Consider the following 24,945-nt stretch of genomic DNA (forward strand, 5'->3'; position numbering starts at 1 on the left):
ACATTGTTAAAACGTACAGTATCTATTTCCTGTTTAAGTAATATATTTTATTATCATGCAAATGTCTACAAAAAAATTCACCTCTGAGGAGCCTGTTTAGGTTTTTTATTTGTAATTTTATTTTCGAGTGCTTTGTCTTTTATAGACCTTTGCGTCACCAAAGGCAAATAAGCTTTGCGGGGCATGCGGTTGGTTATTTTACAGAGGTATAGCTTTCATCAAACAGCAAGAAAGACAGTGTTTCTGTAACTTCTGTAGCAAATCTGGTAAAAAGTTTTAATACTGTGCAAAAAAAAAAAAAAAAAAACATTTGAATACATCTTTAGAAAAAGATAAATGATGGCCACTGTGCTTAACTCACACAACTTCTGAACAGTATCTAAGCCATTAGTCACTTTTGAATACTAATGTGCCCAATTTCAGGATTGCATCCTTACTACTGTAACTCAATCTGAATACAGCTCTGTGTAATTGATAAAATTAGGTCGTCTTAATATTTTTGTCCCAAATATAGAAATGACAGTACTGTAGTGTGGCTGTAAGCGCAGAAAGTAGATGGAGCTTGGCTTACAGTAGGATCTTATGAGCACACATTGAAGTAAAGGAGGAACATTAAGTCTTGTTCTTGTTCCTTGTTCCTGCTTGTTTCTAATTAGCTAAGACACCTCTCAGCTCTCAGGGAGGGAGGAAGTGATTAGTTCTCCCTGCAGGATAATAATTACAATCACTCATTTATACTGCATATGTGGGACACTAAAAAAAATGGATATAAAAATAAAAAACATCAACAAAAAAGCAGGAGGTTTGTGGAACTCTCAACCATAACTGTGCCTTGCTAGTTTTGTTTTTAAATGCTATAATGATTTTGAACATTATGAACTTACTATATCTTTTTTGTGTATATAAATTTCACATTTGACTTGTTCTTAAAATGCAATCCTAATTTGAACCTTGCAAATAATTCATGTTAATGGGGCCTAAGTGCATTTGCTTCTTGTGTGATCTGCCACCTTTCTTTATCTCGCACACCAGTTTCTCCTCATGTGGTAAAATCTGTGTGGGTTTAGTATGAACATATTTCTGTCATTTTAGAAGCAATGCAGCTAAATCGACTTTGTTACACCCCATTACCTTCTGGAAGAAAATGGGAATCATCCCCATCTGCTGCTTCTTGTATGTTTCATTTTGCTTCATAGTTTAAAAATGGCTGTAATAGTTAAAGAATCAATAAATAACAATTCAATTAAACAGACATGGGTAATGTATTACACTCTATATGTTTCACATTTCTTATACTCCAGCAGTCCCTTTTCGTATTTCAATCTTATATAGTTAAGGTAAAAATAGATGTTTTAGACATTTTAGTCTAAAGACTAGAGGCTTATAGAGATATTGAAATTACATACACTACATTACATCCATGACCCTCAAGAAATGATTGTTCTTATGCATAAACTTAATGAATCCTTCCATTTATTCCCTCCAGGGTTTTTTAAAAAGTGAGCGTGTGACACGAATGGTGCAGAGTGGTGGCTGCTCAGCCAGTGATTTCCGTGAAGTTTTCAAAAAGAACATCGAGCGCCGCGTGCGCAGCTTGCCCGAGATCGATGGTCTGAGCAAAGAGACCGTGCTAAGCTCCTGGATCACCAAGTATGATGTCATTTCCAAGGGAGAGGAAGACCAGCGGCGGTCACAAGTACGCATGCCCTTTAGTGCAGTGTCCGAGCTCATCCTCAGTAAGGAACAGCTCTACGAGATGTTCCAGCAGATCCTGGGCATCAAGAAATTTGAGCATCAGCTGCTCTACAATGCTTGCCAGGTGGGTTTTATTCTCATGTTTTTGAATGTTATACATTTGTATGGAATCATTCCTTATGATTTATGAGAAATGTTAAAACGTGTTTTTTATTAAAGTTTTTTCCTCTGACTGTCGTTGCCAGTTCCCACCGATTTGGGGCTCTACCCTATCAAGACAGTTACTGACTACTAGTTACTGGTGATTGACTAGGGATGACTAGGTGAAGCCAGTCTGTTGCATTTTTTCCAAGTGTTGTTTATGCAGCAGGAGAAAGAGGCATGACTTACTTGAAATAAAGTGCTGTCCGCCCACTTCCGCTTGCGTGGGCTTACAGACATGCATGATTTGCTAGTGTCACTGTGATTTATATCACACTATTTTATAAACAAGCAAAACGTGATACATTTCTTTTCTGACCTTGAATTATGAACAATGAATTATGACCTCATTTTTACCATTACTTAAAAATATTTCAGCTATTTGTGTTGGCATTTTTATCTGACCCAACGTCATTACTTGTGAGAGTAGTTGCTTCTACTCAGCAGTAGCACTCACCCTTATTTATTCATAGATTTCATGTTATTTCAGTTGTATGAACATCAGCAAACAATTTATTCCAGATAAATCAAAATCACTGATCAGATCCTGCATTATGTACTATATGGCGAAGGACAAATTTTTGCACGATTATAGGATGAAAAGAAAATTATTTTACTGCAACATAGTATTTTTGCAGTTAGTTATTTTTTTAACATAATAATCATGTTTAAACAGTCTAAATGCATTTCCTTTCTAAACAAGATAAAAGGATTGTTTATTAACTTGTTTTCATTCAATTTGTTTTTCATCTCCTGACAGTCAGCTGTACATCTTTGAACGGCATTTTGATCCTCTCAGGTGTCCACTCAGCATTTCGATCCAACTCAATAACAGTACTCTTAAAATTTATCGGCAAAAACTACATTCTATGTATGCTTTAATAAAGAAATCTTAACAGTAACCTGTATTTTGTGCTCAAAAATATTATATGTACCATATTATATCGGTTTCTTTAATTTTAATTTTTCCTGAAACAAATTTGTAGCGAAAATGTTGGCTTTTTGTTTAAATTCTAAAATAAAATAAAAATTAATATGCAGTCTGGTGCAATCCAAAAACTTAAATAGTTCTCTAAAACGACTTTTTAAAATGTCATTACTTCTTACATTTTTCACTTCATTGATGTTTCTGTGGAATGCCTTTGAGTGCCCTTTACCTTAATTACCTGAAGTCAGGTGGTTTTACCAATCACTGCCCTCTTTGAAGATGTTCATAAAGGTCAGAGAAATAATCAGCTGGTTCTTGGATGTTATCTGCCAGAAGACCTCAAAAGGGAACGTAGGAGTAAAAGAGACTTGGATAGCAGTCGTTGGGTTCTTCTGTCGTTTGGTACATTAGCACAATTAGCAGAGTGAGCTACATATTAAGGACATACAGGCACTTTTAATAACTTTTGCAATCCATTTCCAGAGATACCGAGTGGCCTTACAGTAATTGCCTGACACAGTTGTACTTCTTTGTCTCTGCACAAACAGAACTGGGGAAAAGAGTTCATTAAGTACATTATCCAAGATTTATTATGTATAGGTCGAAAACTATAAAAGATAATTCCAGTAGCATAGAATCAAAATGTGAAAGTTTGCTATACAATACAGTTAAGGCCAAACATTTATAGTGCACCTGGGGCTATAAAAGTGCTTCTTTTAGAGCCAGTGCCTTTTCTGCAAGAAAGAAGCCCCTAGTCCAAGACTGGCATAAAAAAGCCAGACTGAAATTTGCAGGTGATCAACATCCTTTTGGAAGATGGAGGAAGTGGCACTAAGCGTTTGATATAGGGAAAAAAAAGCATTTATACTGTGAAGCTTGGAGATTGCAACATTATATTGTTAGTCTATTTTGATAGGAAAAGCACAGGAGAGATTTACTGTCCAGTTAAGCTAAAGCCTAAAGACTGAAAACTGGTAACTGGTCACATCCAATCAAGTGGCCTGATCAGGTGTAGCCCTACCTCAAAATAATGACCTGCAATCTATCAAAATAGTTATTCAAACTTTTCAGTCATGTGTGGTCATGTATTGGATGTGAAAAATATCAACAGCATCATTGCTATGATAGTGCTGATTTCTGAAAGTGACTGTCAAGGAACCCTCTTGTTCTTCTAAAGATTGTTGGGGCCCAAGCACAATGACATCAGCATGATGACATCACGGCTACAACATCATTGTCATTGCTATAATAGTGCTGATGTCTCTGAAAGTGCTTATGTCATATAGTTTACATTTAGTGTTCACACTCTCTTGTGCAGTTTATATATCTTTTAGTGCTGTATTATTTTTGTTTTAGGCACGTATTAAATTTGTGAATCGAGGTTCCACTGTATATTTATTTTTTTCACTGTTCGGGGCTTTTGGGAGTCTTAACATGCCCAAACATGGGGAAGGGACAAAACACTCATGAAAATTGTCAGACAGGTTGGAATCTACTGACAATAGGATGCCTGAGAGGCCTCACATGAAATTTTGCACCATAGCTTATACACACTTGCATGTATGCATGCGCAACCTGGTGTGTCTGTGTGTGTGTCTGTGTGTGTGTCTGTGTGTGTGTGTATTACTAGTTTCTATGGTGACATGAAAACTACTTTAAATGTCTTAGCTGTACACCACAGTCAGGCAAAAATTTGAATTCCCTGCCTTAATTTATCTATATATTTTTTTTATGTAATGGCATAATAACTCCATTGGGATTATCAAGTTAGGCATGGTGATTCCCTCCTCTCCCACTGAGTTCCAGAACTACAGCTTTCATCAGCCACCACTGGTCATGTTGCTGATTATATTTACACCTGGGTTTGTGTTAACCAACAGTTCATAACCATAATTCCTTTTATTGTTTTGCATGTGTTCATGACGATTAAAGAGGATTTGCTCATCGGCTTTGATAAAGTCTGACAAGATGCAATACAACAATGAACACAGCAGTTCATCTCTCAGTTTAGTCTAAATATTTCCCCTGACTAATACGTAGTTTTCCAAAATGCTTAGTGAATGTAAAGTGTCAGCTATATACAAAGCAGTGCATGTTAGGCAAGTGGCAGTGAGCAAGCGGGAAGCATATTACGGCGGATTTAGGACAGAGAGCAGAGAGGCTTTTTTAAAAAGGAGGGAGGGTCATGCCATGTCCTGCTTCACTTTAGTTCTGGGAACTCTTACACCACGAACTTGAAACATCCCCAAGCACAACTCAGAATGCATGCATGACTTGCAAAGTCATCCAACACTTTTCAGTCAGAATGACCATGGCGATTTGAGTGGAGCAGGATGCAATCTTTGTTAGAGTGCTTAGTGATAAGTGGAGCGGAGTCCAAATTTAAGTGGGGGAGCAAAGAGGATGAACAGCTCCGTGAAAGACACGTAAATTCTTATTGCTTCACTCCGCTCATATGCACTGATACAAAGTGTGTTCATGTGTTCTTAAATGTAAAACTCTCTAGATGCCTAAGAAAAATAGAAAGAGGAGTAGGTAGAGGAGTATAAGTTTTTTTTTCTTTTTTTTTTCTGTTCCTTAAATTTATTTTATTAGTGATTAATGAACAAGCCTGTGGACTTTACTTTTTAAAGTAACTAATTAAGAAATAAATATGAATGAAAAAAAGAAATAAAATCGAAAATAAAATTTAGCTAGGTAAAATGAAGTAAAAATATTTCTGTACAAATAAAAATATTCTGTGCAATAGAAAAATATAGAAAAAAATTGACATTTTTGTGTAAATAAAGAAAAATGGCCAGGCGGGTTTGCAAATATGCATGAAAGAGACTTATTATTAAGGTGACTTGTGTGCACAATCCAAGAATGTGGTTGAGAAACCTTATCGCCTGGGGAAATAAGCTTCTCCTCAGTCTCTCTGTGTTGGCCTTCAGGGAGCGGAATCGCTTTCCAGACCATAACAGAGAGAACAGTCCATTGTTGGGGTAGCTAAGGTCCTTCACGATCTTCCTGGCCTTGGTCCAGCACTGTTTGCTGTAAATTGTGTGCAGGTCAGGGAGCTTGGTGCAGATGATGCGCTCAGCTTAACGCACCACCCTCTGTAGAGCTCGTCTGTCCTGCATGGTGCTGTTTCTGAACCAGGTCATGATGTTTCCCGTCAGGATGCTGTCTATGGTGCAGGAGTAGAAATTCCTGCACCCTGGAGGGCAGTCTGAAGTCTCTCAATCGTCTGAGGTGGAAGAGACTTTCACCACGGTGTTGATGTGACAGAACCATGATAGGTCCTGCGGGATGTAAACACCGAGGTCTCTGAAGCTGTCCACTTTCTCCACTGGGCTTCTGTTAATGACGGGGGTCAGGTAGTTCCTTTCCTGCTTCGTACTAAAGTCCACTGTCAGCTCCTTTGTCTTCCAGATGTTCAGGAGAAGATTGTTCCTTTGGAATCATTTCACCAGATTTCCAATCATTAATCAGCGAGGTTTGGTCCATAATCTGTTAACTGCTGATACTTTACAAAAGCCACAAAATGTTGGTGGATGACACAAGAATAATTTTTTATTGAACAAAAAATTGAATGCTTAAAATTAAACAATATATTTAAAGTTTTAAGTATATATGAATATATAAGTACAGTGGAACCTCGGATTACGAGCTTAATTCGTTCCGGAAGTGGGCTCGTATTCCAAAACACTCGTAAACCAAATTTAATTTTCCCATAGGAAATAATGGAAACTTAAATTATTCGTTCTACAGCCCAAAAAAAAAAATACATAAATATAATTAATACAAAATATAAAGTAAAAATAAAACAAATTAACCTGTACTTTACCTTAAAAAAATGTAAAATTAAACCCCGACAGATAAGGGTTTTCGTTTGTGCATGCAGAGTGTATGTGTGTAAAATGTGCGCACGCACACACACACACACACACACATTAACGGATAGACTGTTTTTAAAACCATTTAAAAATTAGCAAGGAACATTCCTAGTCACACTCACGTGAGCGCATACTAACAGAATCACTGCTGTAAGTAAAACAACAACAAAAAACAAATTAAACAGCTCCTCACCTTTGAAAACAATCGCGACAGAGAGAAGTTTGTGTGTTTATTTGGCAACCTGAGAGGAGGGGGGATGAAGGGGGGCTCGCTTGCGTTTACGGCCCCCTTCTCTCAGGTTGCCAAACAAACACACAAACTTTCTGCCTTTCTACAGACACAAACACGCACACTCAAAAACACTGCAGGCACTAAGACCCAGCAGGGGAGACGATAGGTCTCGGCTTTACAGCTCCCCTTCTCTCAGGTTGCCAAATAAACACACAAACTCTCCTCTGTCGCGACTGTTTTCAAAGGTGAGGAGCTGTTTAATTTTTGTTGTTGTTGTTGTTGTTTTACTTTACAGTAGTAATCCCGTTAGTATACACTCACGCGAGTGTGACTAGCGATGTTCCTTGCTAATTTTTTAAACGGTTTTAAAAACGGTCTCTCCATTAATGTGTGTGTGTGTGTGTGTGTGTGTGTGTGTGTGTGCGCGCACGCACATCTCTCACACACACACACACACACACACACACACAGCGCGTGTGTATTCACCCAGCAGGAGAGACGATTACCTACAATTCTGCTGCAAGAGAGAGAAAAACCGTTGGCTCACTTGTGATGACGTAACGCTTGTTGTTAAAACAAGAAGCGCATGCGTGAAACATGATACTCGGTGCTCGTTAACTAAGACAAGTTAAAAAATTATTAAAAATTGTTGCTCGTCTTGCAAAACACTCGTAAACCACGTTACTCGTAATCCGAGGTTCCACTGTAAATACAAAAAATAACAACAAAAAAACATAAGCCACCTAACCCAACTACAATAAATAAACTGCTTCAAATTTTAGAAATTCTTTTGCAGAAATATATCATATTTGCCTTAACTGGCAAAATACAGTACGACACCTTTCCTATATACATAATATATTTAAAAATATATATATATAAACCTATATACCAAAAAATATATATATATATATATTACCTGAAACATGGGGATTCCACAGTGGAAAAGGAATGCAGTCCCTTGACCACAAATTTGGTCACAGCCCTGTGAAGTTCCTCCACCTTCTCCTTAGTCAAATTAGCCTTCATTGCAATGGTACTGTAAATGGGGTCACTGTTGTAGTACTACTAGTACTAGCTAAAAAGACATAATTATAAACAGAATCCATGTTACATTAGTAACATTTTACAAATGGTTTAACCATTTGTTAGCATGAATGTAAGATTTGCATTTTGCAATTAACATTACATTAGCCTACGACTAACCTGTGAAAGGCTGATGTCATCATAATCGGTGGACTCCTTTTTGCTACGGTTGGTATGACTGGGGCTGGGGTCGTCCACACCGATAGTGCCAGCTGTTGACTGCAAGATGTCAAACACGCTGCATTCCTCTGCTTTTAACTTTATTCCGTGTGCCGTCAAATGTTTCATTAGATTTGACGTGTTTCCCCCTTTACACGCAACTGCTGTAGAACATTTGCTGCACGTCACAGTGTCGGAATCCTTTCTTGTGAAATATAGCCACACTTTTGACCGTTTAGCTTTGGGCATTTTAACTAAAGTTGTTTAATTTAGCAAGCTAAGACAGCGGTAGACCACCTACTGCCGTCAGAGCAAGTGTAAGGCTAGCTGCTGCATTCACACGCATCTTAGGTGGTCTCATTTCCTGATGATTTGTGCTTTAGATTTTTTAATCTAATCTAATAAACTTTTAATCTACAAAAATTAAATAGACAGTAACATCACTGCAACAATGTTTTGGATTTGTATTATCAATGCTTTCCGAAGTTCTCAAGATTTTTCAAATTAAGGAAATCATTTATTTTTCCGATCATTTCTGATACCCCATGAATGCAGTATTTAAATTTTACTAGCGATCATGTGTATTGATGAATCTGATGCTTATTATAATTGTGTCATCATAACTAGGGCTGCAACTAACAATTATTTTGATAATCGATTAGTTGGGCGATTGTGTTTTCGATTAATCGATTAATCAGATAAACCCTAACCGCTTCTTAAATTTTATATTTTGCTTATAACTATTAAAAAAACATAAATCAGGGTATTATTTATGTATAAAAATAAACTTTTAAAAATGCAAAAGCCACATATAGAGTTTAATATTCTTTAATTTTGACATTTTAAACCTTAAATGAAATGTAGTATATAATATATACAGTTTATATATATATATATATATATATATATATACACACACACACACACACACAGTGTATATATATATATATATATATATATATATATATAGTTTAAAAAATACACTGATATATTCAGTTGATAAGATATAAACAGCTAAAATAATGTAATTTTGTATAATAAAATGATGTATGCATAAGTAAAACCACAGTAAATTACAAGTTAACTTTGTAGTAGACTATAAAAACTGTAGAAATGCAAAAAGCTAATAGTCACAAATATACTGTTATTTGCATTCGCTGTAAACCACAACAATCACTAAATGTAATATTCTGCTGTTATTCGCACCGTGTAAATTAAGCTAATCTAAAGTAGCGCCATTTAACTAATCACTTTTGCTCATGAGGTGATTGCGCAATGTGATGCTAGCGAGTAGCACAAGAACAGATCTAGCGCGACTGTCCCGAAGTTAGCAAACAGTTTAAACAAAAGCACTTAAACTTTTTACACGATAGAGATACTGTTTTTACTGACCCTGCTAACGTTTCGCCATCCGTAACACCAACATGTTTTCTTTTTAAGTGTTCGTGCATGACATGTCATGAAAGCTCGGTCTTGCATAGCGTGCAGGTTGCCGTCTTCTTAGAGGCATTTAATGTGAACTGCTATTAAACCTTGGAGGACTCGGGCGCACGTTTTTTCTTGCAGACGCTCCTGTAACCTCCATTGCGCGAGCGGCTGTGTATCTGTGTGTATTTGTGCATCTTGTGGTCGCGCGCCTCAGTGACGTGAGCAGCCCAACTAATCGATAACGGCATTCGTTGACAACGAATTTCATTATCGATAATTATCGATTTTATCGATTAGTTGTTGCAGCCCTAATCATAACCCCAGAGAACAAATATTTTAATCGACAGTTCAGACATTTAAGTTGCATCGAAATGAGGCACCGAAATTCGCAGTCTGTTTTGGTCCGGTACATACAGGTTATATAGGTACCGGTTTTTCAGTACCCAACCCTACTGTAGGTGAGATGTGGGTATAACAGCAGGAATAACGGGGGGAGGGGGCTATCGGGGCAGGGCTTGTAGGACGACTTTCTCACACACACACACACACACACACACTAACGGAATGGGAATGACTGCTGTCTGGCGCACGGATTACATAAATTGTCTGAATAACGGATTACATTTTTGAAAAAATTACTAAATAACTGAGTACTTTAATGGCGGACCTAACACGTTAGATTACATCAAAAAAGCTATCCAGGTACTTTAATCAATAGTGACAACATAAGAAGCTGAATAAAGACTTCATGCTATACTCTGACCCTTTAATTGCCTTAGTCAGATTAACGTATTGTCATCCATCAACTTGAATGAATAATAACATTTATAATACCAGGCTGTGTTATTACTCTTTCTAATAATTTGATTATCTTTATTCTATCATTTTACACCTGTGGTTTAACCGTCTGTTCCATCAGCCAGTTTCAAATGATTTACAAGAAAGTTTATACTGTAGTAAATTGAAGATGGGGAAAATCTAAAACAATTGTAGAGTGAAGTCACTGAACTTGTGATTGAGTTAATGACGGATAAGTGCAGAACTGTGTGAGTGAGGGTGCCATATAGTAGCAGGGAGAAATCTCCCTGGAGTATAAATGTAGAATAAATGACAATCACAGGGTAGGGATGGATGGAAAAATGCTAATGGATGGAGTCGGCTGACAGAGTGAATGACAAAAAACCATTTAGCTGGGTGGTTGTTGTGGAAGGGCCTTAAGAGTGACAGTATGTGACTGCAGGAATTCCACAGTGACAGTAAAAGACAGACTGAGACACTGCAAAATTGCAAGGATAAAGAGATAAATAGGAGATGCACAAGAGAACAATAAGACAGAAGACTAAAGTGCTCACATACAGTAAGCACACATGGGGGAAAGGCTAAAGAACCATATTCACAGCTAGAGATTTGGGTCTAAAAGTTAAGTCAGTACTTGGACAGGCAAATTTATGCATATTCAGTGAGGGGTTATGCAGGTACTTTTTGTTTTTGTTTTGATTTACTGGGTGTAAAATTCAGACAATACCAGTTCTCTGTGTGTAGTTCACATCCATAGCGCCTAGACAACCTCCTTTAAACACAAACACAAGCACAAGCCTAAAAAAAAAATTAGGCATAAAAATCACAAAGACTATCACGTGTTCCCTCTGAACCACGTGACGCCAGCCGACCGTATCTTTTTCAAACTAATCGCTCACGCACAGTTCGAGGCGGTATAACACACTTAGAGGACAGCCCTATCTGCTCCTTCAGCTTGCGTGAGCTCACAGACGCTGATTGGCTGTAGAGCCGTGATTAATGTGGGAGCACTAAGTACCTCTAATCCGTCCCCTCTAAGAGAGCTCAGCCAATTAGCTCTCTCTAGATCTCGGGCTGCGAGAAGTTACAGCATCACTCAGGAATCGAACTTGCGATCTCCAAATGATAGGACGAGCACTTTACCACTGCACCACCCAGAGGGCAAAAAAACTATTGGGTAATTGGGTTGACAGAATTTTAACCATCAAAGAAGCACCGAACTGTGTGGTTAAACTTATTATTCATCAAGCAGTGATCGATTATGAAATGGTTACTAACTCCCAATAGTGGCAGTAGAATTGGTCATATTGACAGGCACAGTTATTTTTTTTTTTAACCTGGCAATGTCATAATATGCTACCTTTGCCACTAGTCAGTTTGTGAAATTTCTGGCTTACTGAATCACCCCTGTGAACTCCAAATGCAATTGCTGTGAAATAGAAGTGCAGGAGCCCAGGATGTGGTAGACCATACACAAACTCGCAGAGCAGGGCCAATGGGTTCTAAAGGATGTACCATGTTGTATCACTGAACAGCTGAAGATCAGTATGTGCAGTACCAAGTGTCAGCTGGATTGGTGTGAAGCACACCGACACTGAACTCTGTAGCAGTGAAAATGTGTTCTCTAATGAATCACACTTCAGTATCTGGAAACAACATTAATGCTTGAGCTCACAAATGCTCTTTTGATTGAATGGGCACAAATTCTCAAAATCATTTTTTTTTTGTATTTAAATTCTCGTTATGCATGTGCAACTTAATAGTAAATATTAATTCTATTTAATTCTATAATTGTAATTTTTTTTTATACTGTACATGTGCACACACCAAAGTATAGAAAGGAAATATATTTTATAAATTGCAGCAAGATTTTAGATGAGTGGAGTGAAAAGAGTCATGATCTTGTTGGGCATGTGGACAAGTAGAAATGCCAGCTGATTTCCTGTGAACAGGGAAGACTCACCCTGTCATACTTAACAACTGTGGTCCTATGTGTCTAAAGAGAGAGCGATCTCCCACTATCCCTCGCTCTCATCTCCCCCTCAAACCTGCTATAAGTGAGGACTGTGAGCAGGAGTTTAGCTTTAACTTGACGCTGAGACTCCGACCACTTTGTTTTGTTGAGTGATTTACCGCAGCTGAGGAGGAAAATAAAGCAAGCTGTTAGGATTGGTTAGTTAAGTCTTATTATGATAATATAAAACTAAGATTTTTTCCTCGTGTCTTTCAATGTCACTTACATAGTTTAGATTACCATGCTAACATGCTGCCTTATGTAGCTTAGCACAAACATGTTGGCTAAGCTAATGCCTTATGTAGCAGTAACTGATAAGCACATAGTGTTGTTGGCATACCACAACAGTGTGTAAACTGTGTGTGAGTGCGAGAAGCACCTGCACAGCTTAGCCTTCCGTCACATTAGCTTACAGATGTTTTGTAAATGTTTTGGATAGCTTTAGCTAACAGTAGCTAATATATATTTGGCACAGTTTTAGGTTAGCTTATGATATGCTATGGTAAAAAACACTTCAGCTACCGGTGGCTTAAATACTGCCTTATGGAGCTAACAGATGTTCATGAATATCAGCTGAGTTAGATGTTCAGATGTAAGTCGTTGTTATGACATTACTAAACCTTGTGGTGTTTTTGTACATGGCCATTAGTGATTGATGATGATGATGATGATGATAATATACAGTATTTTATTTTGTTAGCATGCTAGTTTTTTTTTTTTTTTTTAATAAACAGTTGTGATGTGACAGTGAACATGATCAGACAGCAATTCAGTAAAAGGTGAAGACAAAAAGCAAAATACCGACAGTCCACTAAGTGATGGAAAACACAGACTCAGGATGTCACTCAGCGATTCCTGTCTGCATAGGAACTTGGACCCCAAATGGGGTCTGGATTCGTGATGAGCCTTTTGTACATACAGGACACACACAGGAGGGAGAAATCACAAGATACACAAGAACAAAGACATCTTTATATCCTGCACCTGTGAGTACATACAGTCTGTGTGCATTGCAATGCAGTGCATGGTAATCAGCAAAAAACACTGTGGAAATGATGGGTATGTGGTGTTCTTTTACATACATAGGGTGTACGAGTTGGCTTTTTGCAGAGTTATTTTGCCTGTCAGTTTACTATATTCTAAATAAGCTATAAATAAAAAATGTTTCTTTTGTCCTCAAAATATTTTCTTTAAGCACTTCACTCTGTCACATACTGTACCTGACTGAAAGGATCGGGTCTTTGTCTTCTCTTGTGTGAATTACAGCATTATTCATGATTATTCACACCTCCTTGCATATGTCCTTTCTAAACTAAAAGTGTTTTAGAAAATTTTAATTCATATATTTTTTTCTGTGAATGGGTGAGCAGGATGATTGTCACATACTTTTGAACCAAAAACTTTAGTCTACAATAGACTCTAGTTTAGTCGACAAAAACTTGACTAGACTAAGACTAAAATTGAAAATAGCTGAAAAAACACTGTGAGTGACTTTAAAAGACCCCTTCAATTAGCATATTTAGCATACCCACTATGTGTAGTGTAGTGATTTGTAGGAAATCAGTGTGTAAACTGTTTATACCTGGAGAAAGGGCTGGCTGTTTGCTAGTTGTCCTTAACCTTTAGTAAATTGCTGCAAACACATTATTTGAACAGCCTTTTAGAGCATGACAAGAGATCTCTCATGTGGAAGGAGGGAGACTGGCAGTAGATGCAAATTAGCTTAATTATAAGTGTATTGTAAGTTAGTGTTCATTTTGAATTCATCAGTTGTTTTTCAGTCACAATCATTTAAAACCACACACTTAGGGCCTGTCCACACAGAGACGCGTTTCGCTGTATATGTATACGTTTTTTATCGTATTGGCGTTTCGTCCACACGGATCCAGCGTTTTAGGAGACTGAAACCGCTATTTTTTGAAACCGGGTCCCAAAGTGGATAAATCTGAAAACGACACCCTTGCGGTCAATCCGTATATTTTGTGAAACGATGATGTCATCACATCACGTGTCTGCTGCGTCACACGTAACAGCAACAACAATAATGGCGGACTACATGATTGTGTTCGTGTTGCTACAAAGCCTGCTAGCTTTATTACAGCAAAATCTATTGTTTCTATGCAACTGTTATGAGCAACAAGCGATAATGGACAACACCATCTTGGTTCGTATACAGCGCGAAGGTTATGCGCATGCTCAAAGTCTTCTTCTCCTTGTATAGTGTATCTCTATGGCAGAATTACAGCGCCCCATACTGGTCTATACTACACCGTTTTCAGTGGTTTAGTGTGTACGCAATTTTTTTTAGAACGAGGGAAAAAAATTATTGGATAGGAAATGCACCGGCTTCGTGTGGACTAACCCTTAGGGTGCTGTAAATTAACAACTCTTCACTCCTGCCGCTTGTTCTGCTTGCTCTTTATTGCTCCACAAACACTAATTAGACACATCCTTATTAGGTGAGCGTTCTTTCTCACTCACTTTCGCTTGATCACATCCCTGCCTCCACATACCCCTCTGTCCGCCTCAGATCTCTCTTTCAACCCCCACTGCCTCCTTTGGCAGGTAAGTAAGTTGGCCACAGCCATCTGAGCCTCTAACCTGTAATTCCAATGGAGCCATTGGAAGTGGGCACTAGTGTTCTGCACGGAGAGTAAAGGCTTTCTGACCAGGTAGTAGAATTTGGTGATGACTACTGACTTTATGGCCAGACACTCTTTCACCATAGAGCTGCACTTACTCTGTTACACAGAGAGCTTCTGGCTGATGCACAGCATCGAGAACTCCTCCTCTTCCACCACCTGGGGGAACATGGCCCTAACCATCAATTCAACACGTCCTTCATGCGACACTTAAATAGTTCCATAAATGCCTCAGTAGCTGTGTAGTTTCACCTCATGTACAGCCCCAACTTGGCCAGCGTGAGATGAGGAATGGTCACAGTGGTTGACGCAATTTCCCCTGAAGCACAGTCTCCTGCTCAGAGCTCTGGAGCTCTTAAAAATTGGGTTTTGTGGATTCTGGTGAGGGTCTTGATGATCTCAGAGAATGGTGAGGACTCCATGGGGCATATCTCTTTTGCTCGCCTTCTGCACCAGTTTCATAAGAGATGTCTTAAGAGGTGGGATGGAAAAAGACTGTAGATACGAGTTAACCTTTATTTCAATGCTTGTGGTAAACTTATTAGTTTCTTTTCAGAGACAATTATTTAAAAACACACAAGGGATTCTGGAAGCAAACTTCAAATTTCTCCCATCTGCTCACTCTGCTTGTGCCTCATTGCTCCATAGTTCACTGCTACAGTACATGCAATTGCTTATTGCTTAGACACATTCTGTTCAGGTGTGTAGTCCTTTCCACTCACCTGACTCTTGCTCCCATCACAGAGCGCCGCTTGAAAAAATTCAGGCTTTAAAACTATACAATTCCCTGCCACCTGTAAGGGCCATATTTCATTCTTGTGATTTGTTGTTGTGTTCATCTTTATTAGTTTAACATTATACATTAAGTTTATTAGTTAAACATTATACATTGTATTATGCTCTTAAGTTGTATTGTGACATCATTTCATAAGTTGTTCTGTGACATCATCTTACAGTTGGGTAGCTGCATGTCTATCACACACATTAGTTGTTGTCCAAGATACGGAAGTGTGGAGAACACAAGCTTTTGACCGTAATCTACCGTAAGATACAGAACACAGCAAACGACTTGTCGTGACTACGGTGGATTTATGCAAGAGACTGTAACAACCGTTATACTCTGATGTTGAAAATAAAACAAGAGACAAAACAATTAACGGACGTCTGGAGTCTTGAGTAACCATGTGTAACAGGAAAGATATGCGTCAGAACTTGTGAATAACATGCATGTACACCACCAGAGGTATCTTAAACTTGCCAAATCATTGATTGTTGAACATTTAGTGCTTTCAGAGGAGAAGGCCCTTAGTTGTTACATTTGGGCATTTGGCAGACGCTCTTATCCAGAGCGACTTACAATTTTTACCTCATTACACATCTGAGCAGTTGAGGGTTAAGGGCCTTGCTCAAGGGCCCAACAGTGGCAACTTGGTGGTTGTGGGGTTTGAACCTGGGATCTTCCGAACCGTAATCCAATGCCTTAACCACAAAGCTACCTCCGGCCCCGGTTGTTCATCAAACAAGTGGTATTAAAAAAGCAAGGTGAGGAAGCACATGTTTTTTTTTGTAGATTTTGTCAAAACAGGGAACAGTGGAAATGAGAATAGTTTCTTCTTTTTTTAACATTATTTAAATGTTTTTTAAAAGCCTGAGTCGAGGCTTTGACTTTTATTTTAGAGGATAAATAAAATTAAATGCTTGTATGACTCTTGTGCTTGTCCTCTTCTTATATAATGCTGTACGCATAAAAGGGCAACTTAATTTAATAAGTGATTTCTTAAGAAACAGCTTAACTGTGTTGACTTAAAGAAGAAAAGCTTCCAACTGAGATAAACATAAACCATGTTATGTTCGACCACCAGTTCAGGTACATAGCTTTTATCACCAGTGATTTAAAAGCAGTTAAAGGGAATAATTCTTAGGACGAATTAATTTAACTGCATTTCTCGTAATCCTCAGTACGAGAAAATCAGTTAAATTAATTGATTTTTTTAATCGAAGAAGAACAAGAAGACTTTTAAAGAGGCTTAATACGATGCTGTCGGAGCAATTAAAAAGATGTACAGATTCTAGATAACAGACATCTGTGACTTCCTCTCCTTTTTGAAAACATCTGTTACTCAGATGAATGCTGGATGTATGATGCTAATATTTTAGTTGTTCCTGCATGAGTTAAAGTGGCTTTACACAGCTGACATTAATTTGCACTATTAACCTCATTAAGTTAGCAGTTGCAGTCAGCAATGCTTCGAATTTTTGATGCAGGAAGTTGCAGGAATTCCATTCATTTGTAGCTAATTCAAACTGTGACCCGTTTGACGTTAACAACAAGTACAACATTAACTAATCACAAAAGCGAATGATAAATCGCTAATGTTATTTGCCTGTAGTCGATAACAGTACTGCGCAAAAACAAAGTATATAATGTTAGATACATAATGTTATATATAATGTTAAATATAAAAGTATATACAAAGTAAATAATGCTACACGGTATAAAAGTAAAGTTAATTGTAGAAATGCAACATTGTTTGTTTGCCTATTATATACAGTGGGGCAAAAAAGTATTTATACAGCCACCAATCGCACCAGTTCTTCCACTTAAAAAGAGAGGTCTGTAATTTTTCATCATAGGTATACCTCAACTATAAGAGACAAAGTAAATTCCTCAGAGCAAATCCCTCAGTAAAATAAGTATTTGGTCACCTACAAACAAGATTTCTGGCTCTCACAGACCTGTCTTTCACATGACAATGATCCCAAACACTCCGTCCGGGCAATGAAGGAGTGGCTTCATAAGAAGCATTTCAAGGTCCTGGAGTGGCCTAGATCTCAACCTCATGCTAAATGCATGCAGATTTATTGGATGACTAAATCGATATAAAAATAATTTCTCCACTCATCCATCATTTATATGATCATGTAGCTTTTATTCATTCATGAAAATATAAAACATTTCTTCATAGATTTTATTTTCAAAAATCACATTTTATTTAGTTTAAGTCTTTGTAATAAAAAGTAGGTTGTCAGGCAGTTTAGACAGTTAAATCTATATTGGATGTTTTTAAATAAGCTGGAAGCTGATCAAAAGCGTATCTTAACTTTTGTCATGATTTAAGCAGTATTATCTGGAAATACACCTTGTGAATTTAGTGCGAGTGCCCTTGTCATTAGGAGGTTCCTAAACCTTGTTGTCATAGTAATAGAAGCCAAACTAAAATAGAATTGAAATTCCAACTAGGTAGCACAGCAACAAGAAGAAAATTAGCCACATACTATGTCATTGTGCATTTTTAGGTATATCAGTGAGTGTTGGTGTGTATGCAATGACAGTTTAAATTAAAATAACCTTATTTAAAGGGCCATGAAAAAACAACTGCAGCAAGGTAAAACATTCTAAATAGGGACAAAATAAATATTATTTAATATTTATTATTTAATAAATATTAGGGACAAAGTAATAATATAATGGGTTGAACAAAGTCAACTACAGTACACATATGTGGAAATAACATATAGGGTGGCTCTAAAGTCTGGCTCAATAAGAAAAAAAATATTTTAAAGTTTAAATTATACCACATGCTTAAATTGATGCCTCTGACTTAATCTGATTGTATGCACTAAAATTTTTTAAAGCAGATTTTTCATGCAGAGATGATTTCCTCCTTTAATGCAAAGATCGTTTGGGGCCAATTTCGACCACTAACTTGCACCTATATGCGCGATTGCTAGGCAACGCTGCCACAAGCGCAGTCTGGGTGAACCTGATGCACCTGTTGACGCGTTTATTTAAGGCCTTCACTAATCTGCGCACTTTGTGTGAACATACAGTAAGGTAGAACCTTGTATGGTATTAGGGCCAACATGTAAAGATGATGACGAGCGAGGGTCAAGAAAAAGGCAAAGACCCAACCCAAGTCATCGCTAGAAGCCAGTGTCCTTGAAAGAGAGAGAAAGCACGCCACCTATTACATGTGCCTCTTGATTTAAAAGCTTATAGTAAAAAACATAAATTAGACATAGGTGCTTAGAAAGGGTCAACTCGTCTAGCGAAGACATCCGGTCTTGGCGGTGGTGCTCTATTTGTTTTTTGGTTTCATTTAGTTTCTTTTTAATTTTTTTGCTAATAAACCCACACAATATCCAAATGAGAAGGCTTTTACGTGCTTGCCATAAGTTCTCTCACAACCTCCACATTCACTGATCCCCTCAGGAGCCCTGCATAGGCACTCTCGTGAAAACATTATTACATCTCTTGGTATCAATATTCAATTTTAAACAACATATTGTCTCCTTAATAATTCCATCTAAATCGTGGAAAATGTCTGTGTTGTTTTATTTATGCCTAAGCGAAATTAGGAAGCTAATTAGCTTCTTGGACAAGGCTGAATCCCAAACACTTCTCTAACCCCTGGTAAAGGACACTATTTGGTGTGTTGAACTGATTGTGCACTCAAGCGCACTAACTTTTTATTTACCGCTATTTGAGATGTAACCCCAGATCTTTTTTATTAGCTCATATTCTAAAGTGGTCGCCAGCTTTGCCAGTAGTGATTAGTTAGTTTCGCCAGTGGCAGAAGGATATGTGTGTAAAATAACTGGTTAAATAAACAAACAAATCATAATAATTAATGGTGTTTGTGAAACTCTCTGTATAAAATCAATATCACGCTTGAAGTTGTGCTGTTTTGCTAATTATCAGCACGGCTGTGATGTGGTCATGGGCACGAGAGTGCAGCCGAGTGCCAAAGCCTTCATAACTGCGACCATTGTGCTTGATAACCAGCACAACGGCAATCTCTCTCATGTGATATTGCTTAATTATAAATAAACAATGTTGGCCCTTTTTGTGATTTATTGATAAACAGAACATGAAGTGATAACATGAGAGTCAATAATCTGCCTAGAAAATTGTGTGGTCATTATCGTCTTGGCTAAGGCAAAGGTACTTGATAAAAAAACAAAAGCTGTTAAAACAGTTGTTACAGGCAAGGTGACATTGTGGAGAAACAAAGAGAGAATTGATCAGTGAAGTATAAAGAGAATTTTTGGGGAAAGAGAGAACACTGCTTTTCTCAGAGCAAAAATTATAGGTTTAAAATAATTCCTCTGATTAAAGCTTTGATGAGAGTTAAGTTTGGAGTACAAAGCTCAACATATACAAAGAAAAGCTGTGTTTGATCAAAATGTTAAAAAGAAATCAAAAGTTAGGCCACAGAAATACTCAAAGTTTAGGCTTTTGGCAATACAAATCAATTGAGGATATTTCTTGAAAAGGAAGAAAACTGAAGTGATACAATTAGCAGTACAGTACAGTAACTTAAATTATATTGAAAAAGGTTTGTACAGAAGTGACATCCACCTTTATTGACAGATCATAACACGTCTATATAGTATAAAGCCATCAGGAATAGCAGGACTAGATGTACAGCTTACTTAATGTATAAGCCTCTAATATTTCAATTTCTATGTTTGCATACATATTATATTTTATGTCTAAAGACATTGTGAAACAAAATCCAAGGTTCACACATGGAATTTTAGTTTTGTCAGGATTTGTTGTTACCCTATTTAGCTTGCACAGTGACACTAATCATAGCTAAACAGAAGCTATTGACCATGACTATTTTCTAAGCCTGTCTTTGACCAAGAAACTAGGCCAGCACTTGGCATGATGATTGAATCAGGGCATAGCATGTGTGCTGAGCCAGGATTTGGTCCAGGGCAACAGTCACAAGATGAGCTCCTCAAAGTCAACAGGTGGAGCAAGCATGATGTAATCAAATTTATGGTTTGAAGCAATCATGACATCAGCAAAGCTAGGGTGTACTGCAGGCAAAGCAGTAGGTAGCAGTTAGAACACCATGTCCTTTAAGTCTGCCAGTGGAGACAGCAGGCTATCTTTGGCCCCCACGGATGCAGCTGGGATGGTACAGGACCTGGCTGAGACATTACACAGCCTGGCTACTAGATCAAAATATAATGTCTCTGAGTCAACAGGACATTAACTTTGGGTTATCAGAGCAACCTGCATGTTATAGCAGAACTCTGAACCAACAGTCAAACTAACATGTCGCATGCTGTTAAATGGAGTGCACTTGTTGCTGTTGTGCTGACATGACAATGTGTTTTTTTTTGTTTTTTTTTTACATAAATATTAGAGAAAAGAAACATGAAGCTATGGAGTAGTAACTGAGACCATCCAGGCATACTGTAGCAACACGATTCCAAACAGATAAAAGGCCCACCTAAGAAAAATGGACATGATCCAGAAGGCAAAATGAAGAAGTTAAAATGAAAACAAGCAAAAAGGGATAACCCTGACATTTACAAATCTGAACATTTATAACCATGTTCTTAAGCAAGAAACATTTTAAAATAAAAGAAAAATATTTTATAATAAATATTAAACTATGAATTTTAATATGCACATATGCTGTAAATTTAGATGGTATTTGTAAAATTGTGACAACCCTGTCAATTTCACATGCTAATTAGCCACATTTAGTCTTTGAATGTCATTGATAATGTATTTTTGCATACACTCTAATTGCTCGTCAGAAGTTTAATATGGATGATGCCATTCGTTCCTAATCACTGAGCAGGGTCTCCCGAAGCCTCTCATGACACTTTGTCAGATATCAGATACTCTCATTAGGCCCTTTTTGCTATAACAAAGAAGCCTAATCTCTATATTCATTGTGCATATGATTTTATTTTTTGCACACCTCAGATGTCACTTCTTATCCCATCTGATTTTAGTTAATTATGGATGGCTTTTATTACATAAATGCATAACTACTGTAAGCAGTTTGCATTCTTATCCAAAATTTGCCTACCATGTTAGCACTCTCAAACTGGTTGCTGTCATGCCACAAGGAAGGACATATTGAAATTGTCTATAAGTCAGTGTTCCTGAGGTGATATTTTACGTTGATCCTAGCTGCGAGTCAGTTTTATTTTGGTAACACACTCACATGATGGTTTGATGGTCACTTTAAATATTTTTCATTACTTAACAAAGTTTGCCAATAAGCCAAAGGTGTTTTCGCAACAACTTAAGACCTAACTGCATCATTAGGCCACTTTTCTATCCACTGCCTAGGCAGCCTAACGTGTAAATGACTTAAAATTAAGCTAGCAGTAATTGGTGAAAACAGCTGAACCGATATAGTGAGTTATATGGGCACATGAATGAATACTTGTCCACCATTCATCCACACATCTGTCATATCTGTGAGACTAACCATCATTAATAGCAAGGAAGCAAAGGGTAATGTGATATAAGCGTTAGTCTGCGTAGGCGTTGTAAAGATGGAGACTCTCACTGCACTTGGTAATGTTTTTTGAATGGTCTAATGTGGTCTTGAGAAATGCATGTTAGTGGCCCACACAATCACACATACATTTTATATACTGATTAAACTGATGTTCCAAACTTGATGTCTCTATATTGTTAATGCTGTAAGAAACTAGTGAAGTTCTAGCAGTAATGCTGCCTCAGGGATGGAAGCTTATCAAATGGAAACAGAAGAGGAATTGAGAGAGAGAGAGAGAGAGAGAGAGAGAGAGAGAACACCTCCCACTCATGTAGACTGAATGAGAGGAACCCTATTCTTGACAGCATGCCAACATGGGTATTCACTGTGTATATGTGTTTAGAAAAAGCAGTGGAGCTAAGCCATGCAAGGTCAGCTGAGCATTATACTGTCTGAATATGTGTGTAATATGTCCTTACAGTTCGACTGTCTTTTGTCTTTAATCTTTTTTTATTACAATTTGCCATTTTCCCCTTTTCATAGGTGACTTTGCTGATTCTCCAGTGAAACTCAGATTAGAATTCATTAAGTCCATTTAATTAGTGTTTTTTTTTTTTTTTACTCAGCTCGACAATGTTGATGAACAGGCAGCACAGATCCGCAGAGAGTTGGATGGGAGACTGCAACTCACAGACAGAATTGCAAGAGTATGTCAATCAGAATTTCAGTCCTAATGCTGCTGTGGGTTAAGAGTTACACTGAAAAATTCCCAGATTCCTGCGGGTGTAAATAGTGGTTATTTGAGTTTCTGTAGGTTCCCATCTTAGCTCAACTTAATAGTAAGGTGTTTCTGCCATCAATATTATGCAAGTTGATCCATATTGCCAATCAATGATAATTGATGTTTTTTTTTAACTGTTTGAGTAATGCATGACTTGCATGAATAATAAACTAATAAAATGTGTTGTGACTATATATGTGCCTTTTTCTGTTTGAAATTTGCCAGGTTTAAAATATGCAGACATTAAAAATGCATTTTTTTTTTGCATAGTTTATAGCCATGTATGTTTTTTAGAGATGGGAGAAAAATCAATTCAGTGTGTTTTGTGTGATTCATGTATTGCCACATTGACTCCAAAATCGAATTTTAAACAATTTATTACATTTAAATGGAGATGCTCCAGTCAATTAGCCAGAGACCAAAATCGACTGTGCTTCAGCTTGATTAGCCCTAATTGGTCACATTGGACATACTGTAACTACTGTAGTTTGTTGCCAATTGCAGGAGCTTTTGAGTGGTTCAAAAGAAACACAATTTATGGCGTCACATCATCAAAAGTTGTGCATGGTAAAAATCATCTGGTTGGCCATTTTTTTTCCCCAAACGTTGCAAGAGAATTACTCTAAATTCCACTCTTTACACACATTTAGACCAGTCTCAATTACGTGCACTAATTTGCCTCGAAATGTCTCTGTTTGCTCACAATTGCTCAAACAAAAGTTTTTTAACATGTGCTTAAAAATTTTGGAGGCATTTGAGGTGCTAAAACGTCCCATTTTTTAAATATTGTGCAGGTAGCGCTCTAATCTGTTCACACATTGGTATGGCGAATGGCAGAAATACATGTTGCTTAATAAAAAATTTGGTTTTTGTTTAATTAAATTGAATAAGTTAAATTTTAAACCCTTGTATTTGAAGTTAGTTTGTATTGTTTTGAAGCTGCCCTTTGTTTTTAAGTGCGAAAACTTCTTCTTTGTCTTTCGGCTGTTCCCTTTCAGGGGTCGCCACAGCGAATCATTTGCTTCCATCTAACCCTACTTTGCATCCTCTTCTCTCACACCAACTAACTTCATGTCCTCTCTCACTGCATCCATAAATCTCCTCTTTGGTCTTCCTCCAGACCTCCTGCCTGGCAGTTCCAACCTTAGCATCCTTCTACCGATATATTAACACTCTCTCCTCTGAACATGTCCAAACCACCTCAATCTGGCCTTTCTGACTTTATCTCCAAAACATCTAACATAGGTTGTCCCTCTGATAAACTCATTCTTGATCCTATCCATCCTTGTCACTCCCAAAGAGAACCTCAACATCTCAGCTCTGCTACAGTACCTCCAACTCTGCCTCCTGTCTTTTCTTCAGCGCCACTGTCCCTAAGCTGTAGAGCATTGCTGGTCTCACCACTGTCCTGTACACCTTTCCTTTTCATTCCCGCTGATACTCTTTTATCGCACAACACACCTGACACTTTTCTCCACCCATTCCAACCTGCCTGTACCCGCCTCTTTACCTCCTTTGAACATTCTCCGTTGCTCTGGACCGTTGACCCTAAGTACTTAAAATCCTGCACCTTCTTTACCTCTGCTCCCTGTAGCCTCACCGATCCTCTTGGGTCCCTCTCATTTACACACATGTATTCTGTCTTGCTGCCGCTAACCTTCATTCCTCTGCTTTCCAGAGCATACCTCCACCTCTCCAAATTTTCCTCCACCTTTTCCGTACTCTTGCTACTAAGCACAATGTCATCTGCAAACATCATAGTCCATGGAGACTCCTGTCTTACCTCATCTGTCATCCTGTCCATCACTAGAGCAAACAAAAAGGGGCTTAGAGGCGATCCTTGA

The 24,945-nt window shown here is 37.7% G+C and overlaps 1 protein-coding gene across 3 annotated transcripts in view; it reads left to right on the forward strand.

Annotated features, from left to right (window-relative positions):
• cadps2 (Ca++-dependent secretion activator 2) overlaps positions 1 to 24,945 on the forward strand; it is a 154,313-nt gene that overhangs the window by 60,878 nt on the left and 68,490 nt on the right. For all 3 annotated transcript variants that reach the window (XM_053477639.1, XM_053477645.1, XM_053477651.1), the window contains exons 3-4: positions 1,487 to 1,819; positions 22,947 to 23,027. In XM_053477639.1, coding sequence (XP_053333614.1) covers positions 1,487 to 1,819; positions 22,947 to 23,027 — 414 coding nt within the window. The remainder of the gene's footprint in view (positions 1 to 1,486; positions 1,820 to 22,946; positions 23,028 to 24,945) is intronic.

This window comes from Clarias gariepinus, chromosome 2, assembly GCF_024256425.1.
Source record: "Clarias gariepinus isolate MV-2021 ecotype Netherlands chromosome 2, CGAR_prim_01v2, whole genome shotgun sequence".
In the NCBI taxonomy this organism is placed as follows: domain Eukaryota; kingdom Metazoa; phylum Chordata; class Actinopteri; order Siluriformes; family Clariidae; genus Clarias; species Clarias gariepinus.